Source organism: Auxenochlorella protothecoides (assembly GCF_000733215.1).
Source record: "Auxenochlorella protothecoides strain 0710 unplaced genomic scaffold scaffold6, whole genome shotgun sequence".
In the NCBI taxonomy this organism is placed as follows: domain Eukaryota; kingdom Viridiplantae; phylum Chlorophyta; class Trebouxiophyceae; order Chlorellales; family Chlorellaceae; genus Auxenochlorella; species Auxenochlorella protothecoides.
In genome coordinates, this window is record NW_011934399.1 from 320,417 (window position 1) to 331,261 (window position 10,845).

The 10,845-nt window shown below is 64.4% G+C and overlaps 3 protein-coding genes across 3 annotated transcripts in view; all 3 read left to right on the top strand.

The window, feature by feature from the left end:
- F751_5250 (Viral IAP-associated factor-like protein) overlaps window positions 1–2,256 on the top strand; it is a gene marked incomplete at both ends in the record, with an annotated part of 3,834 nt that extends 1,578 nt beyond the window's left edge. The window contains 5 exons of the mRNA XM_011402849.1: window positions 259–577; window positions 1,130–1,257; window positions 1,440–1,603; window positions 1,779–1,922; window positions 2,057–2,256. Coding sequence (XP_011401151.1) covers window positions 259–577; window positions 1,130–1,257; window positions 1,440–1,603; window positions 1,779–1,922; window positions 2,057–2,256 — 955 coding nt within the window. The remainder of the gene's footprint in view (window positions 1–258; window positions 578–1,129; window positions 1,258–1,439; window positions 1,604–1,778; window positions 1,923–2,056) is intronic.
- Window positions 2,257–3,063: 807 nt separating this feature from the next.
- F751_5251 (Dolichyl-diphosphooligosaccharide-protein glycosyltransferase subunit 1) lies at window positions 3,064–5,967 on the top strand (the record flags this gene model as incomplete). Its single annotated transcript, XM_011402850.1, has 10 exons — window positions 3,064–3,162; window positions 3,255–3,323; window positions 3,535–3,807; window positions 3,977–4,201; window positions 4,518–4,620; window positions 4,820–4,905; window positions 5,135–5,202; window positions 5,275–5,311; window positions 5,439–5,512; window positions 5,772–5,967. 10 exons carry the CDS (start codon window positions 3,064–3,066, stop codon window positions 5,965–5,967), a joined length of 1,230 nt encoding a protein of 409 aa, XP_011401152.1.
- A 1,665-nt stretch (window positions 5,968–7,632) lies between these two features.
- On the top strand, window positions 7,633–10,687 carry F751_5252 (Glucomannan 4-beta-mannosyltransferase 9; the record flags this gene model as incomplete). Its single annotated transcript, XM_011402851.1, has 7 exons — window positions 7,633–7,860; window positions 8,036–8,275; window positions 8,490–8,606; window positions 8,829–9,344; window positions 9,613–10,068; window positions 10,216–10,524; window positions 10,682–10,687. The coding sequence occupies 7 exons, from the start codon at window positions 7,633–7,635 to the stop codon at window positions 10,685–10,687; spliced, it is 1,872 nt and encodes a 623-aa protein (XP_011401153.1).
- Between the last annotated feature and the right edge of the window lie 158 nt (window positions 10,688–10,845).

Below are 10,845 nucleotides of genomic sequence, written 5' to 3' on the forward strand. Positions count from 1 at the left end.
TCCCCTCTGGGTGTTGCAGCGGTAGACCTTGGAAAGTTGTGATTGGGCCTTGGAATATCCCAGGCGGGGGTCGAATCATGTCAGTGCATCCAGGTTTTGTTCGAATGGCTCATGCTGGCACTACACAGCAGGCAGTTAGTGAGGCAGGGCATCTGGCTGGGCGTGTGGTCCCAGCTGCTCGGCATCTCGCTCCCACCCCCCCAACCCCCCACCCCCCCTTGGAGTAATAAGCAGCCCCACCCCCTCCACACACCACAGCACGAGGGCGTGCGGCATCATGAACCAGTGCCTGATGGAGCTGGCGCCGCGCTACCCCGCAACCAAGTTCCTGCGCATCGTGGCGTCAAACTGCATCCCGGGGTACCCCGACGCCAACACCCCCACGCTGCTGCTGTACCGGGGGGGCAAGTGCGAGCAGACCCTGGTGGGGCTGGAGCGCTTTGGCGGTCAGGCCACCAGCCCGGACCTGATTGCCATCTCACTGAACCGGTTTGGGGCGGTGTGCGGCGACCCCGACGACGCCGCGGTGGCGGCGGAGCAGCTCGCGGGGGTGGTGGCGGCCGCCGCCGCTCGAGGGGTGAAGGCGATGGGGAGGGGGACTCGGACTGAGAGCCCGGGGCTTGGACGCGTTGATGTAATGACGATGTGCTCACATGCCTAAGCCATGTACCGCCAATGATGGGAGAAGGATAGCATACCGACGGAGTAGGGACAGGTCTGATTGGGTTACAGCCAAGGGAACAAATCATGGTGGGAAGAGTGAGTTGTCTGTTCCCAGTCCCGGGGTGCCCCTGGGGTCCGCCATGGGGTCCGCCATGGGATCCGCCAGCGCCTCCTACTCGAGTTGCTCTGTAAAGGCATAGAGTGGCGTTGCATGTCGGCATGGCCGTTGCAGATCTACACATGCTCTTCCCTGGTCAGTATTCATGAGGAGCATCAATTCAAATTCTCGCCTAGTCGGACCCATGCCTGCATGAACCCCTCCCCAGCCCGACCCATGCCTGGCGGAGCGCGCTCGGTGCTGGCATGGGGGCCGCCGCATCGCGCTGGAGAATGCCGGACCCCCGACCGGCTCTTGAAGGGTCCTTGGCGTGGTCGACCAACTGTGCATGGCCGGTCATCAACGCAGGCCAGCCACCACCCCGGCGACGCTGCCGGCAATGATGCGGGCTCGGGCATCCTGTCCGTGGACGAACTAGATCGGATTGCGAGGCACAGGTGCCACATGAAGGTGTTTGTCGAGGTGGTAGAGTATTGGTTGGTGCTCATGACAGCATGTCGGTCTCTGCTGGTGTCTCCTCGTCATGGGTCAGGGAGGAGGGGGGGCGATTGAAAACCCCTCTCACGAACTGCGAGTCTCACTCGCTGTTGGCCAGCCGTCACCGCCTCACCCAGTGCACATCATCCCCAGCTGCGTTCTCCCATGCATTCACACGCAGGGGCCTCAGCATCCGTTTGACATCGCTTGGGCCCGCCTACCGAATAGCATGCCGCGATGAGGGTGGTGCCATCCTGGGAGTCACCCAGGGTTTCAAGGTGCCCCTCTTCCCGATTCTGCATGCGGACACCATGCAAGTCCAGCGTCCCCGCCGCATGGGAGCAGGTAGTTTCTGGGCCGTGGTGGAATTGCTGCGCTGGTGACCAGGGCAATGATGCAAAGGTGGGTGCTGCCTCTGAACCCCCACCCTTTACCTGCTCTTGTTTCAGTCAGGGTTCCCCACATTGGTGCAACATGAGGCTTCCCACATGGCCCCCCCGTGCCGCGCCTGGTCATGCAGGTGGAAAACCAGCCGGCGGGCCGGCACCCAGGTTCAAGCGGCAAGGCCTGCACGGCCTGGGGCTGCTCCTGTTTGTGGCCACGCTCGCCCACGCCGCTGCCTGCGGCTGCCAGCGCATCGAGATGCTGGCCATCAACGACGCAGGTGGAGGAGATTTTGGCTGGCAGAAGGTATACATGCATTCTGAAATGTTGGCACGTTGACAGGAGCCCGGCCAGGACCGGAACATCACGCATATATGGAAGACCTTTCAGGCCCTGCCCGCCTGCCTCCTGCAGAGGACACGCATGCTCGCCTGGTGCGGTACTACCGGCGCCTGGGCTTCGTGGCGCGCAGGGACGTCAGCGGCGAGCGGCTGTCGGATGTGCCGCACCTGCTCGTCTGGGGCGGGCGGGGGCTGCGCATGGACGGCGACGTGGCGGCCCTCACGCGGCGGTGGGCCCCAGTGGTGAGGGCCGGGGCCCAGTCCGAAGCGTGAGGACTACTACAGCACTGTGGGCCAGAGTTGCTGCGCTCCTGCGTCCTCCGCACCGAGTCTCGCCAGCGAGCCGTAGAGCAGCCCAGGCCGGTCCCGCCTCACGCCGCCTTTTGCTTGACGAGGCGGGCCCACGATTTCCTGAGGCTCCACCCCAGGCCGGCCTGCGGTTATCGTGCCGGGGCGGGCTGGTGTCGCTCGCGGACAGCATCAGCATCAGGGGCCATGCTCCCCTAGCACTCCTCTGGAACCCTGAGCAGTCCCCATTGCTTTGATGAATAACCCCGATATACCACCTCATAAACGCACCTTTCCTCGAAGAAAGGCTGACACAGGTCGAAGTTGTACCTTGCTTGGATTGGGCTGACCCTTGAGCGGGGGCTTCGTCGTGGCCCATTGGTGACCACCGTGGAGGGCCCGGATCCCTGAGGCCTCCTCCTCCAACGCGTCCTTTGACCGCCGCTGGCGGATGCTCTCATTCATCTTTCCAGCATTACAAACGCACCGGGGCTCATTGGGGTTGGGATCATAAACATAGGGTGCTCCCCCCGGCTCGCCCGCGTTTGGACTGTCGAGACTGTCGAGGGCGAGAGATGCCTGCTGCGCGGGCCCCGATCGCAACAGGCCCCAAAGGGGGGCTCGTTTGGTGGCACATGGGCTCTGGAATCCGACACGCAGGGACCAGATGCAGAGGCTTGTAAGGTCTTCATTCCTCGCTCTTCCATCCGGAGTTCTGCCGGTGTAGCTCTTGGCCGAACCCCACGATCAAGGGGGAGAGTGCGGAGGCTGACACCCCCACCAGCCGCTGCGATGTCCCGCCTGTTGCTTTTGGCATTGCTTCTTGGGATCTGTGCGGCCGCTCCCGCCTCCGATGTCGAGACCCTGGAGATCACGAGCGCAGATCGCAAGGTGGGTCCGGCAGGCGGGCAGGACCGGTGCACTGCATGTCTTGCTGGAGCGGCTCGCAACCCTCAGACCCTACCCGCCACCCCTCTGCCCAGCTCCGCGCGCTGGGCTACCGTGTCCAGATCAGGACCAGCATCGCCGTTGTTAACACGGGCAAGGCCCCGGTAAGCAGCTTCACATACTGCGAGCCCGCCAGCCACCACCGCTCCAGCGCCGCCTTTGAGGCAAGTTTTCACAATTCGACCAGTGGAGGAGGGTCTGGTCCTGGAGCCTTTTCATGAACAGTGCCCCTTCGGTAACTTTCCACACCGATCCCGTGCCCGGTGTGCCATGGGTCGTCCCCACCACACCATTGCCGCCCCTTTCAAACACCAGATCGCGTCGTCCAGCTCCGGGCAGAGGGAGACGCCGCTGAAGGGCGCCCTGGTGGTCCTCCCCGAGGCACCCCACAACGTCACCTGCCTGCGATTCCAGCTGAACGCCCCCCTTCCGCCCAAAGGCACCCTCGACTTTGAGGTGGTGGGCGTGTATGTCGGGACCCTGGAGCCCTGGCCCAGGCAGGCCCCCGCCGACGCACCCACCCTGGCCCTCTATCGTGACAGTGCCGCGCTGGTGTCGCCCTACCCGGTCCGCCAGCAGACCTTCAAGGTGGGGCGGCACGCTTGAGGGAACTAGACGTACAGGGATTGCACAGGCATCCAAGTGGCTGACGCCGCTGATTTGGATTGCCGCCGTGCCGGGCGGTGACCGCCAGCCCTTCCATGGAGCCCCACCACAACTCGAGCAATTCCCCCCCCCTCCCCCCCCCGCGTGCCAGATGGAACTGGGCAGGATCGAGTCGGTGGAGGCGCCCGGCGCGGAGGTCACAACGAAGGGGCAGGGCGCCGAGGTGCGGGCCCCGGGCGCCACCCCCCCCTTCCGCCAGCTCCCCTTCGCCGCCCACTTCGAGGTGGTGGGCCTGTTTGTGAAGGGCCGCTCGGCGCGCCGCCGCGTCGACGTCAGCCCCGTGGGCGCGTCCCAGTTCGACGAGGAGTACGAGGTGGTGAGTCGGCAGGCGGGATGGGGAGGAAAGGGCAGCAGGGTCGCCAGGCGGCACGACTCCCTGCCAGGGGCGGGTGCTGGGTAGGGGAGGTGTCCGGTGCACCATGGGGCGGGGCCGGCTCCCTTTGTAGGCCCTGCGGCCGAACTCTGAGCTCTTGCAGAGGGGTGCACTGGCTGCCGGACCCCTGCAAACAGCGCCCCAGCCCAGCTGGACCGCGGCAGGCACTCAGGTGCACACACTCAGGCCAGGCTGAATCCCCTCACACACACACGCCCACGCATACACACGCACACACACACACACGCAACCCCCGCAGGAGCACCGAGGCGCGGCGCTGAAGGGCGAGTGGTCCCGGCTGGACTACATCTCGCGCACGAAGAAGTACGGCCCCGGCGCCGTCAGCGGCCTGCATGTCACGGGTGCGCGTCGATGGTGGTCAAGTGGGCCGAGCTGGGCTGGGTCGGGGCCAGCTGTGCCGAGACGCGGCCGGCGTGGCATGCCCCCTTGCGCAGCTAGATCGCCAGCATGCATCACTGCGGCAGCTTGCCCTCCAGGTGCGCCGCCCTGGACTCCTGGGTTTCCTGCGTCTTGACCCCCTGTCCTCCCTGCCTTTGCCAGGCTTGCCAGCCAACGCGGCCAACCTCTACTTCCGCGACGGCATCGGCAACATCTCCTCCTCTGCCGTCCAACGCACCGAGACCGGGGTGGGTGGCCATGACGGCGGTAGCTCGGATCAGCGTGCCTTGCTGGCGACCTTGTGTGATGGTCTGCAGCCCTGGGGCTGGCCGAGGCAGGCTGGGTATGCCGCATTGAGCGTGCCGCCTGTCAGAGCCATGGAGGCGGAGCTCTCCGTCCCTGGCGCCCGCGACAAAACCTGCGCCTTGGTTATCCAGATCTTGAAAGGCCTTCCCATCCTCGACCCCCCTCCCCCAGGTGCGAGTGCTCCTCCAGCCCCGCTACCCTCTCTTTGGCGGCTGGACCACAGACTTCAAGTTTGGGTGGTCTGCCGAGGGCGTCGTAGCGCCCGGGCCGGCGCCGGGGACCCTCACGCTCTCCATCACCTTTGGTCCCAGCGTCACCGAGGTGGCCTTTGACGAGGCGGAGCTCAAGGTAAAGTTTCCTGGGCTTGATGCGACGGCGCGAATCGCTTGCTGTCAGCAGTGTGTGCGGGGCTGGACGTCTGAGGAGGGCCCGGCTGCGCCCTGAAACTGAAGCACGCGCTGCTTCACCCTCACAGGTGATTTTGCCGCCAGGGGCAACTCTGCTCAACGTGGAGCTTCCCATGGAAGTGGAGCGGAGGTTGGAGGTCACGTGAGTTGGGTGGTGTCAAGCGCACCCCCTGGACAAGGGCATGGCGGTCTTGACCTAGAATGCTTCGAGTGCACTTGAGGCCGCTGTGACCCCCATGAGGATTGCAGGGGTTGGGCGCAGGATCTCAAGATATTCTCCCGAATCTCTGCAGTCGAGCTGTGAGGCATGTCTACGGGCGTGCTCTGTGCCGTTCCACAGCCAGAATCTTGCTCCCCCACTCCCACCCCTACTTCCACGTCCTACCCCCCTATTGCCGCAGGCACGACTTCCTTTCTCTGGTCGGACGGACTGTGGTCGTACTGCGAAGGCCCATGTACGTACCCGAACTCAACGTTCCCCTCCGCGTGACCTTCAAGCCGGGGGGCACGATACTGGAAAAGTCTACCGCATGGCTCGTGACGGGCGCGGCCCTGGTGGCGGGAGCGAGCATCGTGCGACGGATCGCCTCCAGCTGAAGGACGAGGCGGTCGCATGCCGCATTTTAATGTTAACAGGCCCTATCCAGACATTCCGATCTTGTTAGGGGGTCGGGGGGAATGAATCACCAACGAGGTGGGTATGGCGGGGGCGAGATCAGCCCCGCCAAGAAAACTCGGGATGGGGCCGCACGTCGGAGCCTTGCTCTCACGCGCGCATGCATGCGCAAGTCCCAGACACCATGTAACGAGTTGCATTCGTGAATGCGCCTTTCGACACAAAGTGCAACTCGTGTCCCAGGTGCACGAATGGCATTACGCTTACGTAAGCTTCAATGTACGGCGCTGCAGGTGTGGGGCCGACCAATACAAAAAGGGAGAAGGGATCAATTCTGCCGGTGCAGCGACGGCATGCCAGCAGCATTAGAAAACATTCTACGGGATCTTTGGGCAATGGACGCTTCTACCTTCTCGAGTACTCTTGTTCACCCCTCAGTGACTGTGTGGGGGATCTGGGAGAGGCATCACGGGCACATCGCCATCTGACGCCAGGGCGAAGCTCTGTCTTCATGGCAGCAGACCAGGCAGTGAGTGCATGTCAATCAGTCAGGCTTTCATTTGTATACTAATCAATCGCTCCGACTCTACAGGTCATACGCGAGGCCCTTTCTAATGTGTGAGTAAGGTTGGCGAAGCATAGCCAAAATGACCTGGCAAGCAAGCGGCTGCTGCCCATCGGGCCCGCGAATAGACTGTACAACAATCAAATGATGTGCCGCGCGTCGCGTTTGATCTGCAATGCAGTTTGCAGACGCTCAATGAATGGGAAGACGGTGACTGCCTTGAACACTGGAGGCCGTGCGGCAAGTCTTCCCAAGCTGGTATTTGAACGTGTACCAAGTGAGGAGTTCAAAAAGTGACTGCATCGAATTGTGCCGCACAAGGAATCCGGAAGAGGCTCCTTCTTCGTAGGTCCACGGCGACCTGGTTTGTCAAGACGGCAATCGGAAGGGGGGTGGGGTGGGCCCATGCCGGCTTCCAAGATCCTGCCGTCTGGCTCCCCCTCCCAGCCGTTGGAGGGCGACATGCCATGCACCCACATGTCACTGATGTGAAAAGGGCATCGTATCTTCAACAAGACAACCATTTCATACTCGATTCGACCGAAGCCCCTTGCATGGGCGCACGGGTGTCTGCGGGGAAGTTCCAAGACTTTCGCGAGAGCGCCGCGCCTTTCTTTCTATTGGTCGCTCCCATCAACCTGTGTGCTCGGCGCCGTTCATGAGCACAGGAGCGCGTCGGGACAGGGCAACTCGACGCATGATTGAAGGTTTATTGGGCGTAATTGATGCCTTTCGAGCTCCATCACAGCAGTGGACAGGCCTGAGTGATCGCGAGAGCCCCCACCCCGTGGCTCCCTCCCAACCCGACTTGGATCGAGCAAGGTGCATTGGACGGCGACTAGGGGCTCTCAGGCACGTCGTTCTAGCTTCTTGAACACATTACATGGTACTTGGTGTATTAATATCGGCCCACCCACCCAGTGCAGGTCGGCGTTGCATCGACCGCGGCTTATACAGCTTTACGAGGGCAATCGTTAGGCACCCCCAAGAGTTCGTCCCGTCACCCCTGGCATGGCCTAAGAGCTAGCAGGCCTGCCGCACCAGTCTCCTGAAGGCTCGAAACCTGGGCTACACCCCCGCCATGTTCCCTTTGGCTGCCTCGTTCGGCGGCTACTACGCCCTGTACGTGGCGGTTCTGACTGCGTCAGTCCGCCTGGCGGTGTTCCTCTCCTGCCTCGTCTCCGCGGACCGGCTCATCAACATCAGCAAATTTGTCTACTTCAAGATCCGTGCCAGGCTGACGGGCCACCTCCCGGAGCACGACTGGGCCTTCCCAGACCTGCCCCATGACCCTGCTGCATACCCCAAGGTAGGTGGACGAGGGACTCTGGGGGGCAGGTCTGTGCTAGCTTTCCGTCCAATGTGAAACAAGGGGGGCATTGACGCGTGCCTTTGAGTCCGGGGCTCCGCCCAGCACCAGGGGTCGAGTTGCTGGCGTGTGACTGCCATGCTGAGCCGCCGCCCAACCACCCAACTCACAACAGGTGGCGGTCCAGCTCCCCATGTTCAACGAGCGCGCCGTGTGCCAGGCCATCATCGACTGCTGCTGCGAGCTGCACTGGCCCACGCAGCGCCTGAAGATCCAGGTGCTGGACGACTCCACCGACACTGTGACCCGCCAGCTGGTGGATGACAAGGTGCTGGAATGGTCGGAGCGCGGCCTGGACATCGAGTGCCTGCGCCGCACCAACCGCCAGGGCTACAAGGCCGGCGCAATGAAGGAGGTGGGTGTTTCAGGGGTGTTTTTGGGGGGGGGGGGAGGTGGGGGAGAGGGGAGGTCTGTGGAGCGAGTGCTCTTTGCAGTGCTCAGGCTGAGTTTGGGCCCCGAATGGCCCAACCTGCCGACCTTCTCGTCCTCCCTCCCTGCAGCCTGCAAACCAGCCTCTCTCTCGCCAAATGTTTGTGTCAAGACCCCCGTCCCATCCTCCATCCACGCAGGGCATGGACCTCTTGATCAAGCAGGGCTACCTGTATGTGGCGGTCTTTGATGCCGACTTCAAGCCCGAGCCCGGCTTCCTGTACCAGACCATTCCCTACCTCGAAGGCAACCCCAGCGTGAGTTGGAGGAGTGCGTTCCTGGCGGTGTGTCATCCGCCCTGTCCCTCACCCATGTGCACCGGTTATTGTGGTGAGGCTCCCCCTGCCAACCCAAACCCTGCCGTCAGCTGAGCCATGTGGTGTCGGTTGCCCTCAGGAAGCAGTCCCACCATCCCATTCCCCTGCCCCCCTGCTCATCACTCATTCCCTCCTCTCTCACCTCCCCCCCCCCACGCGCAGGTCGGGTACGTCCAGTCCCGCTGGGTGTTCACCAACCCGCAGGAGAGCTACCTGACCAAGGCGCAGGAGGTGTCCCTGAACTACCACATGAAGTGCGAGCAGTACACGCACAGCGCCGCGGGGTCCTTCTTCAACTTCAACGGCACCGCCGGCGTCTGGCGCTGCGCCTGCATCGAGACCAGCGGCGGCTGGAATTCGCGCACCACGGTGGAGGACATGGACCTCTCCCTGCGCGCCTACGTGCGCGGCTGGAAGGCCATCTTCCTGGACAACGTCACCTGCCTGAATGAGCTGCCCGCCAGCTTCTTCGCCTACCGCAAGCAGCAGCACCGCTGGACCTGCGGCCCCATCCAGCTCTGGAGCAAGGCCAGCAAGGACATCTGGGCCTCCAACCTGCCTCTCATACGCAAGCTGGAGCTCATCTTCATGTACTTTGGCGTGCGCAAGTGCGCCACTCACTTTGTCTCCCTCGGCTTCTTCTGCACCCTGGTGCCCCTCACCATGTTCACCCCGGAGGTGGGTGGCGGAAGAGGGGGGGTGGAGTGGGAAGGGTGGGGGAATGTCACCATGAGAAAGCACGATGGTGCTGCGTGGCCCCTGCCTCAGTCAACCATGGGATCTACAAGCAGGTTCCTGTCCACTGGATACTCCCGGGCACCCCTCTTGAGGTCCCCCTCAAAACACACACCCTCCCCTGCCATCCCATGCTCCCACTGCATCCACATGCATACCCCCCTCCCCCCTCATCAGAACGCCCCCCCCCCCCCCCCCCTCACAATCACAGGTGGTGCTGCCGGTGTGGGCGCTGGTGCACCTCCCCGTCTGCGTCACGCTGACCACGGCAGCCTTCACGCCGCGCGGCTGGGTGTACAGCATCCTGTACGTGCTGTTCGAGAACGCGATGGGCACGGTCAAGCTCTGGGCGGTGGTCACCGGCATCCTGGACCTGCAGCGCGCGCAGGAGTGGGTTGTGACCACCAAGCTGGGCTCCAGCGACAAGCGCCCCGGCGCCACGGGGACCAGCGTGCCCCTGCCCTCCTGCCGCCTCTACGTCAACGAGCTGGCCTTCTCCGGCTTCATGCTGGCGGCGGGGGCCTGGGGCGCGCTGGCCGGCGCGCAGATGGGCATGGCCCTCTACCTCCTGGTCCAGGGCGCCGTGTTCCTGGCCTTTGGCCTGAACGCGGTGGACGCCGGCGGCCTGCTGGGCGGCCGCCTGGATGACGACGTGGTCCTGGTCCCCGTCAACGCCGCGGGGGAGCCGCTGGCGGCGGGGCCCGGCGCCGACGCGCGGCGCGTGCCGCGCTCCGCGGCCAGCGTGGGCGGCGGCGGGCTGGCCCGCCCCCACCCCGCTGCCGTGGGGCGCACCGCCACCATCCCCGTCATCCAGTTGGACGCGCCGGGCGCGCTGGGCGCGCTGGGCGACGACGAGCGCGAGGAGGGCACCGGCATGGTGTTCCGCAAGATGGAGGCGCCGCGCCTGAACCGCCTCAACACCATCCAGGCCATCTCCGTGCTGGACACGGTGGGCGCCTACGTGTCGGGCACCTCCTCCGCCTCCCCCTCCTCCGACGGCTCGCGCACGCCGGACTCCGTCAAGGCCGAGGCGGAGCGTGGGTTTGCCACGCCGGGGCCCATGCCCGGGCTCATGGGCAAGCTGGGCGACATGTGGCCCTCCCCCTCCTCCACGCTGGTGGCGGTGCAGCAGGGCGCGGCCGCCGCGCGCCGCGGCATCCCGCTCCCCGCCTCGCTCCGCGCCGGGCGGCGGCCGGGCGCAGAGGACCAGCACAGCGACTGAGGCGGGCGGGGGCGGGGCACCCACCGCGCCCAGACCCTTGTACCATTCCCTCGCGCAGACCTAGTAGCAGTGTAGCCGCCCGCCCCGGGCACCCCTCGACAGACATAGCCTGGAATGCTCCAGACGGGGGGTCATGCCCCCCCGTCCCCGCGTTGCGCCCAACCCTTTCTTTCCCCGCAACCCAGCCAGTGGGTGGCTGCCCCCAACCCACACGCGGCGTGT